Genomic DNA, 16,263 nt, shown 5'->3' with positions numbered 1-16,263 from the left:
GCAAACCCAGAAGTGAGTGTTCTGAATGTTTTTGGGAAACTGAATGTCCGATGGGGCTTACGCAGTTTCCAATTGAGTGCAGGAAGCTCCTGCAGTCAATCAGAAGCTGCACCTTGGTTTTCAAACAGTTCCGAGAGTCGAACGGACTCCCAGGACAGATTAAGTTCGACATCCAAGGTACCACTGTATTTTTTAAGAATATAGTCCATAGCTACTGAGCAGCTGTAGAGATGGATACCTGTGCTCCCCATCAGGAGGGTTTGAAGCTTGCACACTATTTTGCGACATTTTAGTTTACCTAACAAAGGTCCTAATATTGGTTTTGGATATTTTTCTTATGAGTGAATATACTTACCTTTACTTTTTGGGTGTACTACAAATAAGTTTGGTTTTGTTTGAGTAGGAGCATGTCTTCTGTTGAATTGTCATGTGGTATATTAAAAGTAAGGAAAGTAATTTAATTTAGTATGACATAAGACCGTCACTTTATTCTGGTAAGGAATGAAATACACCTTGCTCCTGCTCCCATAGCAGCATGCAGTGTTACCTCTCATACAGAGAAATGATATACAGGCTTTGAGGGCTCGTTCACAAATTGGAAACAGAGTCTGTATGTAAATTTGTGGAGAAACTATATGATGAACTGGGCTACATATTGAGACTAACTGCAGTCATCAGCAGTCACTTTCACAAGTGTGTTGACACTTTTCTCTAGCTACTATAAATATAGTAATGGATGCTGCACTTTGTTATGTGTACTGCCCAAGTCACCACACAATCATGTACAGATAAAGAATAGAGGGAAGCATGGCTCACATGTGAACGAGCTTCAAGTCTCTTCAAAAACTGCCTTATATGGAGTGAAGAACTCAGAAAAGCAATACCTTTAGGTGGAAAGTAGGATTTACTTTCTGCTTTGTGAGGCCAGTCAACGACCAGAGGTCCAAATCGTCTGAAGCTAGCAGTAATTTCATCTAAAAAAATTGATGCAAATAATTGAGTAAATGTATTGGCCTGCATTTCCTTTCTTAACATTTTCCACAGCTACTTGTGAACCATTTAATTAAGTCTAACGTAATGTAGGGGACACGGCTGACTCTGTGGTCTAAACCACAGAGCCTAGGGCTTGCCAATCAGAAGGTCAGCGATTCGAATCCCTGCAACGTAGTGAGCTCCCGCTGCTCGGTCCCTGCTCCTGCCCACCTAGCAGTTCAAAAGCACAAAGTGCAAGTAGATAACTAGGTACCACACCGGAAGGTAAATGGTGTTTCTGTGTGCTGCTGTGGTCACCAGAAGCAGCTTAGTCATGCTGAACATCATCAAACCTAGCGTTATGTAAAATACAATTGATGAAGCCCAGGAGGGGGAAACAAGGCATTATTCTGGAAATCCTTGTCAAGATTCTGTGGAACTGTAGTAAGTTTCCATTTGGATTTTATGAACATACAAAGACATATGTGGAACAGAAACTAGCAGATATTTGGACTCTATGAATGAACTGATCTATTGGGACTTCTGTTTACATTGTTCTACTTTATGTGTTGATTATGTGCAAGAGAAGTATTTGATACTGTGATAAAAATACAGAAGAGAATTGTTTATGTGAATGCACAGCCGGTTACATTTTGTGTGTTTGTTGGCTTAGTCATGCTGGCCACATGACCTGGAAGCTGTCTGTGGACAAACGCCAGCTCCCTCGGCCTATAGAGCGAGATGAGCATGCAACCCCAGAGTCGTTTGCAACTGGACCTAATGGTCAGGGGTCCTTTACCTTTAACATAATGTAATTTTAAATGGCTCGCATTGAAAGTAGTTCTGTGTGAACTCTCTTCCATGGAACCATTTGGGTTTACTAAACATTCCCGTTGAACAATCTTTGAACACTGCATTTAAAATGATTGCTTGCAAATCCCCGGATGGTGTTCCACACACAGAAGCCCATCGACCTCTCACGAGTAAAAGCATCTACTTGCCTTTGTAAAAGAGAGATGGGTTACTGAAGGTAGAGGTGGCTCACAGTAGACCACGCTGGCAGGAGCTTGAGACAATGCCCCTGAGCGCAGGAGTACTGTATGGAATTTGTAACAGTTACGCTTCCCCCACCACTTCCCCCAGGAAAGCCCACTTCTGTTTACCATTAAATTGGAACAAATATCAATTTGTTTTTCTGTGGATCGATGCATGTTTTGATTCATTGGTAAAGAATGGGTTTTCCCAGGGAAAGCGGCGGGACAAATGAAAAACCATGCCTACAAAGCATGGGACAAGCAGAAAACTTATTGTGCTTCCTAGGAATGGGACAAGCGGAAGTGAAGAAGACCCCCAGTCCGGCAGAATAGTTGCAGCCTTTGCAAAGGAAGAGGATTTGAGGGGGTTGATTGTAAAGGTTAAAGAAGGAATTGGCAGGGAGGATAGACCCCATTTTAAGGGGGGTCTGGGACCCACTTGAAACGAGGTGCCCGTTTTCAAAGCTTTTTTGGCCTCACTTATTTAAAATATGAAACTATAATTAAACTAGCTTTTCAGAGCCTTGAAAACCAAACTCTTATAGACATACTTTTATTGATATATCTTTCAAAAACATGGAAAGACAATACAAAAGCAGCAATGCTTTATTTTTAAACTGTTTGTACCAACTGCATTCCTGCTCTTGGAAGGGGCAAGCTTGCCCTGCTACCTTCTAGAGGCAAGAGACTAAGGGTGGTTTATTCCTTTGGGAGAGTGGACCATGTGCTATAAAGTTTACTTTGAAGTTAATCTTATTGATTTCAGTAAAGCTTACTTCCAGGTAAGTGCATATAGGATCGCAGTATCAATTCCATAACTATTTTGTTTTTCCAAGACCCCCCCTCCCCAATTGAGCAACTCACCTTCATCAATATCTGGAGGAAGACCACCAACAAACACCTTCCGAGAGAAACGTTCTATCCGTTCTCCATTCTGATGAGCAGAATAGCATGTAGGTGAATTCAACACGCCTACTTGGTCACTATGACCATCATCCAGTAAGCCATCATCTATTGGAAAGAGGGAAGAACGACCTGTGGGGGGGAAAGAAAGAGAACAGAATTCAGTGTTATTTATGGATTATTTATTCAAACCTCTAATGGTCAGACTAGATGTCAATGAAAGCTTCACGCTGGAGATGAGTAGCTTTGGGACCATGATACAGGAGGAAAAAGTTAAAAACACACCTGCTACACGGCATAGTCCCAATTATGACACGCACACCTCCCCGTGTTTAAAAATAGGTATGGGTTTTTTGCATGGGGGTTACGTTCTGCCTTGCCCCCTTTTCTGGCCACTTCCAGGTCGTGGAATGAACACATGCGCAGTCGCAGACTTGGATAAGTGTAAAACGGTCATTGCCTGTATGTGAAATATGTATTCACAAATTTTATGTATCATGCGGTTGGACTCTTAGTAGCCTTGGGCATCTCTCACAATCAGCATTCTCACCTGCAAGCTGAAGACAATAATAGACATCCCTATAAAGATGCCATAAGGATTACTAAGATCACATAAGTGAAGTGTTTTAATGCACTATACAAATGCCAATTCTGCAATGCGAAAGAAAGAAAGAAAGAAAGAAAGAAAGAAAGAAAGAAAGATTAAAGGAATTATGTTTTCAAATACCAAAAAAACCATTTTTGCCAATTTTAAAATATTTAAGGAAAGCAAATTTCAAAAGTAAAGAAAAGATTAATGTGTTGCTTTAATAAAACTATATTGTTTTGAATAAATATAATTAGAACTGTTACAATATCGGTGCTTCAGAGTTTGGGCTGTGATCCATTGTGGGATTACCATTTTAGCCAATGTGGAACTCGCATGCTCAAACAAATACAGAATCCATTTACAAAAGCCACGCTTACAATATAGCATTCATAGCAGTCCTGTCTTTCCCTGGTTTGTTCTCCATTAATCCCTTTGCAATACTATCCAGGCCTAGCTGCCGTTATCCTGAAGCAAAACATTAACTAGGATAAAAAGGACAGTTTGTTTAAGAGATTTCTTTTAGTGGGCATTGCTCTCCAGTTACAATAGAACAGATTTGGATAGTGAGAGCTTGGCTGGGTACATAAAGGTCAGCTGGCTCATTCTGTTGTTGAACCGATGCTTGTAGGGCCCTAACTAGCTTTGAATCTGCAATAATATTTTACCAGGGTAGGAGAAAAAGGAATTGCAGCTACTTTTTATAGAAGATTACTTGATATCCAGATGGGACCTTTAGTAGGATTACATACACCCACACCCACTTATGCGCATTCCACTCGAGGGCAACCACATTTACACACGTCATTGTTAAATAAATGATTCTGGGATTTCTGCAGCAGCAAAATGTTATCTATAAATTGTTTAATAAAATTATTTTTTTTAAAAAAAGTAAGAAATTAATAAGTATTGGTGCTTCAGACAGCAGAGAATTAATTTTAATATGAAAACATCCTAAAAACTAGCAAGTAAACAGTCCAATATGTTCCATTTGCCAGCAATTGTCAAACTGCACATAAAACCAGCGGGATGTCATACATATTGCTAAATCTCCTATGTTCCAATGAAACTGGGCATAGATGCCTAACTGACTGGTTCAGAGGAAACTACAGAAGATAATGGTATTTCAGAGTAGATTTTTCTCAGTTTATTGGGAAAGCTTTTGTGACTGAAACAAATTTTAATTCAGCTATGGTATGAAAGCACCTGATTGGCACTGAGGATCAGCAACCAGACAGGAATTTGCTTGGAAACAAAAACACAAAACAGCAACCAAACAAACGCGACAATGCTCACCAGGTGCTGAAAAAAATATTATTCATTGGGTGGTGTCCAACAAACTCATTCCATCTGCGCAAGGATGTCGGATACCACACAGTATTTACAAAAGCATTACTATGCTCCGTTATTATGGCTAACACATTCTGAATATGACATCTCGTCACCAGAGGCAGTAGATACTTCTTGTATCCGGAATGAGAAGTTTCTTTGTCTTTTCAGAGAGCACTCCCAAAATACAAAGGAACGTCTCATTCAGAAGAAAAGTACTGCCTCTGGTGAGAAGATGTCATACTCAAAATGTGTTTGCCATAACAGAACTTAGGAATGCTTTTCTAAATAAATAGTAATAAATTTTTTTAGTACCTGCCAAGGTATGCCTTTTCATTTTGTTTGGTATTGTTGCCCTTCTATTTTCCTACAGGTTGCCTATGAACTCATTATGCTCGGAATGCCTCCTTTAAGGAAATAAACATATACAAGGTGGTGGTTGTTTTCAAAAAAGAGGGAAGGGGAAATATTGTATGTAAATGAAATTTATCCAGACTCGTTTCTGAGTATTTAAATAGCAAAGTGGCTCACTGTGACTTATTTGTGAAGGAATTTCACAGAGTGAAACTATCAGATGCCCTTTAATATGGGCTCCACATTGTTTTCAGTGCAAAAAGAGCTGCTTCCATGACAGCATTAGTTACTTCTACTTGGACAGGTTTCCATTAGTGAGGCCAAGGATGCTGACAGGGTGCTTGGAGGGGTATGACTTACACTTGTGCACTCAACCTTTGTACATCTTGGCTGGACAGGGTAAAGAGGATGGTTGGCTGGGTCCAGGAGACAATGAATGCTTCACTGAGAAATGAACCAAATTTTGGTCGCCTTGATGGCAACAGTTATGAGGCGCTCCTGTAGAAGCTGTTTTTGGCCACTGATGATTTTGGTAACAATTGACTGTTCACTGATAACTTTTTCCCCAGGGAATCTCTCCAGCAGTTAGTAACAATTTAGCTCCAGAAATCCTAGATGAAGCTGATTATCTAAACCAATTTCAGTGTGACTTTCAACCTTGTATGGAACACTTGGGCCACCCTTATGAAAGATCTATACAGGAAGAGAGACAGAGGGAGCCCATCCCTGTCTATTTTTTTTAAAAAAATCTTTCAAGTAAAGAAGGAGGTGGTGGTAGACACTTGGTAGACCCTATGATGCTTATGTTAAGAGTTTCCCAGGCTATTTAACATAAAACCACCAAATGAGGTCATTTGGAGATTTGGAATAAAGTATAGTAAGTATTATACAGAAGACACCTGCATTTCTCCTTCAAATCCAATCCAAGTGGGGTTGTGAATATTCAGAACAGGTATTTGGAGTTAGTAGTGGTCTAATAAACCAACTCAAACTAGATAAAACTAAGATATAACAAAAGTAATGTTTGTTGGTGTGAATTGACCAGAAAATAAAAGGGGTGGTCTGTCTTGGATGGGGTTCTACTCCTATTAAATAATCTGGTCCACAATTTGTGTGATGCCTTAAAATCAGGCATTGCAGATTATATGTAGATGTTTTAGATGAGATGAAGTGTTTTGGCTGCTAGGATATGCCAGTTACAATCTTTATTAAAGACATGTGCCTAGCTAGAGTCACTCATGCCTTGGCAACATCCACGCTGGAGTACTGTAGTTAACTATTATTTGGGGGCCACAAATAATTCAGAATGCAGTTGCTAGGTTGTTTGCTAGGACATTTAGAAATGAGTATACTTCACCTGTAAATGAAGACCTTTCATAGCTACCAGTTCATGTCCAGGAACAACTGGTTTTGACCTATAAAGTTCCATAAGGCCATGGACCATGATATCTATTCCCTTATGGCTGCTAAACTATCTGCTGAAGACCCGGTTCTTCATTCCCCCACCATAGGAGTGAGCTGAGCAACTTCTTGGTACTTTCTTGTTGTTTTGAAGACCACACTCCCCGATACCTATTCACCAAACTTGATGGTTAGGCACCAGGAAAAAACACGTTACTTAATTTGCTGCTGGAGATGTCTCATTTGTCATTATTTTACTGTTATTTATACCGTATCTATTATTTTCATATGAAATTGTGAGCAACCTGGAAGGCTGAAAGTCAGACCAAAAATATTTTAAACAAAACAAACAAAAGACTTAGGATGCAATTTCATGATTGTGGAGTCATGTTATCATGAGGTTCCTTGCAAGACTATGCAGGCCACCACCCTAAAAGAGGTAGTGGAAAGATGCACTTTTGCCCTAGAGGAAAGAAATATTTGAAAAAAGGAACGGAAGAATTATAACCAAACCAAAAGAATCTGAATAAAACTATGGTGAACTGATACGAATGCCAACTCCACAAAGCAGGAGAAAAGAACATTTAACATGCTGTTAGCCTCTTAACCCAAAAAGCTCATGTTGTCATAGCAACAACACCCACATAATTAAGAAAACACCACAAAGTGAAGTGCAAAGGGCAGAATGAGAGTCAAAAGTTCTCTCTTTTGCATACATAACAACTTTCACCAATACATATTAACAAAGAAACATCCTCCACTGGAAACAGGGTGATATCCAATGATGTCTGTGCACAAGCAGGACAGACTTCCATTTACGTGGTGAGGGTTCCTCCTCCTGCACTCCTTTCTGCAGCCCCCACCCCCACCAATGTGTCCCTAAAATCTGCTCCAGAGGGTTGGGGAACCTTCAGAGCAACATTTTAAGGGAACACAGGAGGGAGAAGACAAAGTGTAAGTTTGCTTCCGTGATGTTGGATATTGCTGAGACAGCTGTGTATGTGTGTGTGTGTGTGTGTGTGTGTGTGCGCGCGCGCAAGCATACATGTTCACCAACCAATATGCACAAAGCTTCCCAAATGATAGCGTTGGCACCCACTCACTCACCTCCAAGTATTTGGAACAAATTAGCCAGCTACAAAATGGCACCCTGGTAAGGAAGTGGATGACCTATAAGGATTATTGGTACCTTTGTGATTTCACCTTTAGCTGTGATTTCCAAAGTGTGGGCCAAGCAATTGCTATCAGAAATAATATAGTATCAGAGATTTAAGACACGAGTTTCATCTGGATTCTGTGCAGTGGTAGGTGTGGTGACATGGATACCACTGAATTTCTTGGTCCTTTCAGTAAGTTATGTGGAATTAATGAGGATGTGTTGGTTCTATCCAATACAGTGAGCCACTGAAAAATATGTAACCATGGATACATATGCATTTTATGTATCTTGGAGAATATCAAATTTAGCTACCCAGGTGAGAGCTACCCAGGTTATGATTTTCAGCCACCTAAATAGGGGAGTTTACATTCTGGAATGCTACATATCCTCCAAAACAAGAAGGCAATGCTACCCAATTTGGCTTCATGGTGACCAGGGGCACTTTTCCCCATCTCCCACTGGAACACCAACTATGAACTTATATAGGGGTAACATACCTTTGCCACAGCTATACATGCACTAGTGACTTCCAGGTTAGGCTACTATGATACTCTATATAAGGGGTTGCCTTTGAAGACTGTTCAAAAATGTCAACAGGTACAAAATGTGGCTCTCTTGACTACTCATTGGGCCCAGGTGGATGGAACAATTTCGCCAAAATTGTGCCAGCTGAACTGGTTACCAGTGCGTCACCACTGGTGATGACCTTTAAAGCCCTAAACAGCTTGAAAGTAAGTTACTTTAAGGGCTACCTTGCACTTGGTCTGCCTATCCGTTCATTAAGATCTACTTCAGAGGCCCTTTTCAGACACCTACCTATTAAAAAAAATTAGGCACATGGAAATAGGCCTTTTCAGCAGCTAATTATGGAACTTGATTCAAAGCAAGATATCGCTACTTTTAAATGAGCCTTGAAGACTCATTTTTGGTGATCTTTGAGGGCTAATCTAGGATCTGTAAATTGGATGCTCATTTTGCTGACTGAGCTAGATTATTTTTAATTTATTGTATGGTTTGTATATTTTTGGATGTAACTGTGTATATTTAAATGATTTTATTGTTTGATTCTATGGGTATATTTATGCACAGTTGCAAATGAGATTGGGAGGCAGTGGTGCCTAAAAAGTGGGCTAAAAACCTATGAAATATATAAAAACATAAATCTGAAGGTCCATTCAGCATCTAACAGGGACTAATCTAATTAAGTCTGTACACTTCCTTCTGTAAACCTTCTTGGGGCAGTTAAAATATGAAGGTATCATGCCTTTAACATCACACCAAACTTTTCTCTTTTCCCTCCCATGTTATATTGTTAGACTTTAGCCTGATGGAGATGTTTGAGAAGTCAATCACTTTCTCAGTATTTTATGATGGTTCACTTGGTCCTAATAACTGTATTGCCCCATTGTGGATTTTGGGTCATGGTGACAAGAATATCTTTGCTGTGGTGTTTCCGCATATTTCTCTTAATTTAAACCAATATATTATTTACCAATGCCCATTGCCATTAGATAGTGGAAATCACTTATGTGTCTCAAGCAATGAGTCCCACAGAACACATTTTATTTTAGTGCTATATTTACAGGAAAGTACATATAGCATTGCTTGAGATAACTATGGCTTTCCAGTGTTGCAAAACTGGTTAAAATTTCAGATATAGACCTTCTCAGCATCAGCAATTACATTCTCTTTTGCTGTAGTCCATGGTCCACTTTGAGAAGGCTATTCTTTTCTTATCATGACTCCAAAATACATTTGTTTCAATACTTCAGTTTAGAGTTTATCTCGTCTCACTGTTTCAAGGCAGGCCAAGCCAGGACACTTCAAAAGCAGGGGGTAAAACAACAGTAGCCTCCCCATTATGCATTACAGTAATCTAACCTTAATATTATGTAGCCTGGACAATTCAAACCCAGTTACTAGGTCCAAATATACAGTTTCATGAGGGACTTGCTCCAATCCCCATGGTTGGAAATCTGATTAACCAAATGTAATCAAAATCCATCCATGATAATCTGTGATCCATTCATGATCATCCTCTCTCTATAGACAGGTGGTCTTAGCCTTTCCTTTACATGGCATCAAACTATTTTCCTTCATGACCCAGGCACTCGGTCGTGAAATTAATATTTACCCTATTAATAAGTCATTTAAGCTGAGTATATCTGAGAATCATGGTTTGAGATCTGAACCACTAGATGTGGAGCTATGCTTCTAAGAGTTGTTTTAGTCTATATAAAACTGTATATTGAATCTGAAACTTGCTGATGGAATGAAACAACTTTTTTAGGAGGGGAAGGTGTGATTTTTAAGAAGCCTATTCAGGAAGTATTTACTGTAAACAAGAATGTGAATAAGGAGGGAGGGAAATCAAGCATCAACATTTAGATAATACTAAAATCAGTATCTAAAGCAGATAAAGATTTTGCTGAAGTCTGGTCATGCAAAATGAAAGGAACAATCTATTATTAATAAATTGTTAGTTTACCACCAACTTCAATGAGAAGTAAATGGCACCTTCAGAATCACTGATTTGGAGTAATTATCAGAATAACAGCCAATCTAACCCCAATCAGCATTAGATTTATTATAGGAAACAGAAGGGAATTACCTCGTCTTCGCCCATAACTCCTTGCTGCATGTAAACAAAGGACAAATGGTAAAACATTTGGAAATACAAATATAATGTAAGTGATTTGTGTGTATACCAAATTTAGTCTGCAGTGTTTGTTTATGATGTGCATTTTTACTTTCATTTCATAATGAGCACCAGAGACACTTCCTATGCATGTATGAAAATGGTTTGGATAATTTTATTTAAATTTTAATATTTTAATGCCTTATAAATTCTGTTTGTATTAGTTGTAACAAATATCACACACTGCGTGCAAATATTTTAAAACTGTGTTTCCCATTTTCAGCTTTCAGGATGGAGTATAAACAAGATGAACAGAGCTTTACTCTTAACAGAGAGCACTTTGATTCTTTTCAGTGTAGAAATATGCAAATGACTCTGAGAAATGTCCTGACTCTTGGGACATTTTGTACTTCTTTTGCAGTGGTAATACAAATACTATAAGCTATGACCTTCATTTGCCATGAAAACAGCTGGAAGAAAATTAACTCAAAGGCTTTTGTCTCAAACAAGAGACTCCTTTTGATCTTAGATTAGTCTTGCAGATAAGTAAAAAAAAACCCTCTTTCCCTGGCAACTCAAGTGTGACAGAATCACTGCTGACTTTTTTGCAGTTTAAAGGCTCAGAGTGTTTCACATATAGCTGTAATAGAAGTCCTGATCTCTCTCTGGGCCCTCTACTCTGGCCACAAATAGCCACATGACATTATTGTGCCAGACTCTGTTCTCTCCGATCTTTAAGAGTGTGGAAAAGTGTCATGCATAGGTATGGAAACCTTGGAATGCCACTGCCTGTTTGTGTCAGTAATAGAGCCAGGTCGTCAGACTTTGGATAAGGGAGCTTCTTATGGACTAAAAGTCATTCTAGCCCTAACTCCTACTTCCAGCTTTCCAGCTACTGTAGCACGGAAGAACTAGCATATGCTGTGCATGCACTTACTTTAACACACACACACACACACACACAGCTTTTTCACCTCATATGGGTCTTCCAGAGAATAAAAATATACAATATACAAAATTTAAAACATTCATTAAAATATTAGAGAATTAAACATAAGAGCAGCATTCACAGTGCAAACAGCTGACTGTATGGGAGTGACTCATGTGGTTCAATTCAGGCGTCAAGCAATGGCTTGAGGTAAGTCATATTTTAGGACCTAAGCCACAGTATGAGCCCAACAGGTAAACCATGCTTTACAGCTGCTTGTTTGCTTGCATTTCTTAGTATTTACATGCCATCCTCAAACAAAGTTCAATGGATTCTTACTACAGTGGTGCCCCGCAAGACGAATGCCTCGCAAGACGAAAAACTCGCTAGACGAAAGGGTTTTGCGTTTTTTGAGTCGTTCCGCAAGATGAATTTCCCTATGGGCTTGCTTCGCAAGACGAAACGTCTTGCGAGTTCGTTTCCTTTTTCTTAAAGCCGCTAAGCCATTAATAGCCGCTAATAGCCGTGCTTCGCAAGACGAAAAAACCGCAAGACGAAGAGACTCGCGGAACGGATTAATTTCGTCTTGCGAGGCACCACTGTACATTGACTTCACTCCTGTCAGCTATCACCCCCTGTGCAAAAAGTCTCCCCCTCCAATATCATCAACCATACATGTATGCCGTTTCTTTCCAAAGATTATCATCCAAGTACAAGCGTATTTACCTAACAATTGTAGAAAAACAAAATAATTAGCTAAAATAATTGTTCGAATTACAGATAGAATGAAACTTATATTTCCATTGGATCTTGCAATAAATAATAATAATAATAATTTATTTATACCTGCCCATCTGGCTGGGTTTCCCCAGCCACTCTGGGTGGCTTCCAACAAAATATTAAAATACAATAGTGCGTCAAACATTAAAAGCTTCCCTAAACAATAATGGTACAACAATGTACCATACATATACATATGTATACAAGCACGTAAAAGTCTTCAGAATAGAGAAATCCTCCTCTGGCAGACTGGAAATGTATCTAGTATTCAATCATTAAGATTACAGGCATTTTACAAATTAAAATACCCACAATATACAGTGTCTAGCAGTGGCATCCTCCCAGGGCAGCGGCAATGTACTTGTTGATACAAGGGGAGAGTGGGGCAAGGTCAGGGCAACTCTGGATTCAACATGGAGCTGCTACCACCACCAGCGAGCTTCCTTAACGTTGCTGCTGCCACCACCTTACCCCAACCTGATGAGCTTAGCACCACCATCAATATACTACTGCCTCCCCTCCCCAGCCACAACTGTCATTTACTCACAAAGCCTAAGTACAGCTGTATTATCAAGTATGACCACATGCAGCAGGTTGTGGAAAGCACTCAAATGAGCCTAATTGCAAAATAAGAAGGAAAATAACTTATAATTTGTTGTGGTAGCACTAGAAGCATGGTAGCACTAGAAGGCTGTGGTGGTGGATTCTGACAAATGGTACTTCAGACTCCATGATGAAGCCACCTATTACCATGACAGCACTTTGACATGACTAATGCAATCTGCTACAGAGAAGACTGCTGTGATGCCCTTAAAGCAGTAGAGACAAATGATGAATGCTAACGAATTTCACCTTGACTGACACAGAGGAATAAACAGTCCATATGGCTTCTAAAAACTGCTCAACCAAGCCAGCTGCATATTTACTGACAGTTGCACAGGATGCAGGGCATCTGCAAAAGTATCATCCAGTATCTCACCATGGAGTAAAAAAACAACTATCAGCCTTTTGGTACCTTAAACTCTTACATATTTGGCTGCAACTCTATATCAATAGAAGACATAACTCATGTACTCCTTGCGTGCCCTTTCTATGACGAAACAATTACATCCACCCATTGCTAAGATCGCAGAGGGGTAGGTCATCTCTTGCAAATACCTGTTTTTTGCTGTCTGATGTTGAGAGAGAGAGAGATATCCTTAGAACATCTAAATTTCTTGTTAAGGCTTTACATATTTCGTGTAACAAAACTTGAGGGGGGAATGGGAAATGATTTATCCACTAGGGGTTGGGGAGTAGAAATGTTTATTAGTAGCAGTATTCCTGTTATTATTATTTTATGTGTGTAATGGCTGCTTGCTAAACACAATAAACCAAATTGACTGACTTAGGTAGAATCTACACACACACACACACACACACACACACATATATATATAAACATTCTGAAAATGCTTTATTTAAAAAAAAAGCATTTTAAAAAATACATCAAATTTTCCATAAGGCTCACCATCGCCACGTAGTGTCACATTGTATATTGCACTAAAACACACTTTAAACATTTTGTTTGCAGCTCTATAGCTGAGTCCTTAAACTCTTACTGTATTAAGGCATAAGCTTTCATGACCTAAGTCATCTTGATGTGCAGCAGGAGAGGAACAGCTGTTTACACAACAGCACCAGGGTGGCGTCAAGACACTGTAAACCTTGGACTGCTGCTTGGTTTACTGGAGACCTCTCCTGGCAATGAAACAGAACAGGAGACAACTGGAGCGCTTTAGGTTGGGAGGGCATAAGAGTACATAACTGGGCTTGCTGTGCAGCAGCAAGGGCAGCCTTCTTCGCTGCCTCCATCATGCCTTCAAGTATCTGTCCAGCAGAACATCCCTATGAACTCAGTTTTAGAGACATTGGAAGCCCACTGTGCCATTTTTTGAGTCACTTTGAGGATAAAATTGCAGACTTGAATGCTGCTGCTGATTCAGTGCCTGTTGATATGTCTAATGAATCTTCTTGTGGGATCAGTTTTAGTTGTTGACACCTGCCACCCGCAGCTGTGCAGCAAATCTTATGCTCTTTTGACTCTTGCCCTTCTAGGTCATGTACTACCCATGGCAAAATGATTGGGTGGATTCAGAGCATGACAGAGTGGTCCACATTGTCTTGGAAGAGATGATGGTGGAAGCTCTCCTTAAAAAATAACTACCTTCTCTGGTCATTAAATAGCTCAGTTGGTTAGAGCGTGGTGCTAATAATGCCAGGGTTGAAAGTCTGATCCTCATATGGAACAGCTACATATTTCTTCATTGTAGGAAGTTGGATTAGATTATCTTCAGGGTCCCTTCCAACTTTACAATTCTATGAATACACCTTTTCTAAGCAAGGTAATCAAGAGGATAGTGGTAGTTCAGCCCTCACCACTTGGCATGCCTGACCCTGATAATCTCACAATTAGTCTATTGTAATGTACTACATGCGGGGCTATCCTTACACTTTTTTTGGAAGCTGCAGCTAGAGCAAAATACAGCTGATAGCGTGCTCAGTAGGACAACAGTTCTGAAAGATATGCCCTGGCTGAATATTCGCCACCAAGTTAGGTTGAAGGTCCGTTTGCTAACATTTAAAGCCCCAAACAACTTGAAACCTGGGTACCTAGTTGACCACCTTCCCCAGCAAATCCAAGCTTTAAAGTCCTCTGAGGAGATTCTGCTGGGCATTCCACAATCCGTGGATTGTCACTTGGTAACAAAATGGGAGCAGGTCTTTGATAGTAACACCTTTCTAATATTCGTTTAGCCAAGCTTTCCTGAACTCCAAATCCTAACTTTTAAATTCTTTTCAGTTTTACTTACGATATAAAATATATGTTTTTACTGAATTGTTAGAAAGTCTAATTTCAATGTTATTGTTGTATTGTTACATTAATGTTGGTTTTTTTCTGACTTATGTAAACAGTTTAGATACTTATTTATATTAAGCGGTATATACATTCTGTAACTAAATCTCAGCTGCACAAGCAATAAGGCCAACTCAGTCTACTGAATGGCTTGGTTGTCTCACAAGTGTTTGTGGGGCCATAAGATGCCATGCTTTCTTCAAAGGTTGGGAAGGGCCAAGGAGAACGCATCCTGCGGCTCACTTGCTCAGCAAAGGAGGAAGACAAGAACTGTTTAACCCTATCACCTCCATTGTGTATTTATCTGTCAAGAACTATATGAAAAGATGTTTCCACATTCTATCCCGAACAGAAAGCTGCAGGTATCTGCTTGCAATGTAGCAGAAATGTTAAAGAGTTCTCTGTTCTATATTTAGAAGTGCAAGCATTTCACATTTTACAAATGCAAGAATAAAGTCAGCAATATTCACACACACAAAAAAATCTTAGCCCTGCATCTGAAATTCTTGTCAGGGGTTTTATAACTACCAGAACATTCATAATGTAGAGCAAACACATATTACCAAGAGGTAAATTGAGAGAAGCTCATCTATTTCTCACTTGTGTGCTAAAGTACATATTTAGGGAAGGAGGTTGTAAATATGAAATAGTGCTATTTCAAAGAGGTCATTAAAAATTTGCTCCTGTCTTTGAAGTATTCTCTTTGGGGTGTGGCAGGGAATCTACCTTTTAAAAAATATGGTGGTATTATTGCTCTTAAGCTTCTAATGTCCTGTTTTACATTGCTGTTAAGTCTGTGAAGTCATCCATTTTGTATAATTACACACCTTAAAATCTAGATTACTCATGAACACATCACCAAGCTAAGTCATCACAGAAAACTAACTTCAGGAATATGTCTAAAGTTTCTCATTTAAAAACAAACACCTTTTAAGTTTGCACTCTGTAGTGATCTTGTGATTACGGGGATAGAATCTTTTATTATTATGGGTCAAAGAGGCACATTGCACTGAGATTTTCTATTCTACTTCATTACAATTTCTAGTCAGTGTATTCTACAAATAACTAGCAAGTTTTCGTAGTATGCAAACATCGATTTATTGTTCTTAAAGAATACACACTCTCACAAAAATTGCAAATATTTAAATGGTTCGACCTGCACCAGAAATCTTAAATATAAACTCTGAAACATGTGGAGAAGTAGAGAAGAAAACTATAGCGATGCGATTCTATAGCTCACAGAAATTTATTCCCATCTTTTTTACTAATAAGATTATCAATTT

At 39.2% G+C, this 16,263-nt stretch overlaps 1 protein-coding gene across 4 annotated transcripts in view; it reads right to left on the bottom strand.

Annotated features, from left to right (window-relative positions):
* CPEB2 (cytoplasmic polyadenylation element binding protein 2) overlaps positions 1-16,263 on the bottom strand; it is a 64,781-nt gene that overhangs the window by 14,315 nt on the left and 34,203 nt on the right. For 2 of the 4 annotated variants that reach the window (XM_081021542.1, XM_081021539.1), the window contains exons 5-7: positions 10,350-10,373; positions 2,871-3,041; positions 885-974 (exon numbers count right to left, since the gene is read on the bottom strand). In XM_081021542.1, the coding sequence (XP_080877668.1) occupies positions 885-974; positions 2,871-3,041; positions 10,350-10,373 (285 nt within the window). The remainder of the gene's footprint in view (positions 1-884; positions 975-2,870; positions 3,042-10,349; positions 10,374-16,263) is intronic. The other 2 variants (XM_081021540.1, XM_081021541.1) reach the window with 1 other exon arrangement.

This window comes from Podarcis pityusensis (genome assembly GCF_964106645.2).
Source record: "Podarcis pityusensis genome assembly, chromosome: 9".
Taxonomy (NCBI): Eukaryota; Metazoa; Chordata; class Lepidosauria; order Squamata; family Lacertidae; genus Podarcis; species Podarcis pityusensis.
This window is presented reverse-complemented; position numbering and strand designations above follow the sequence as displayed.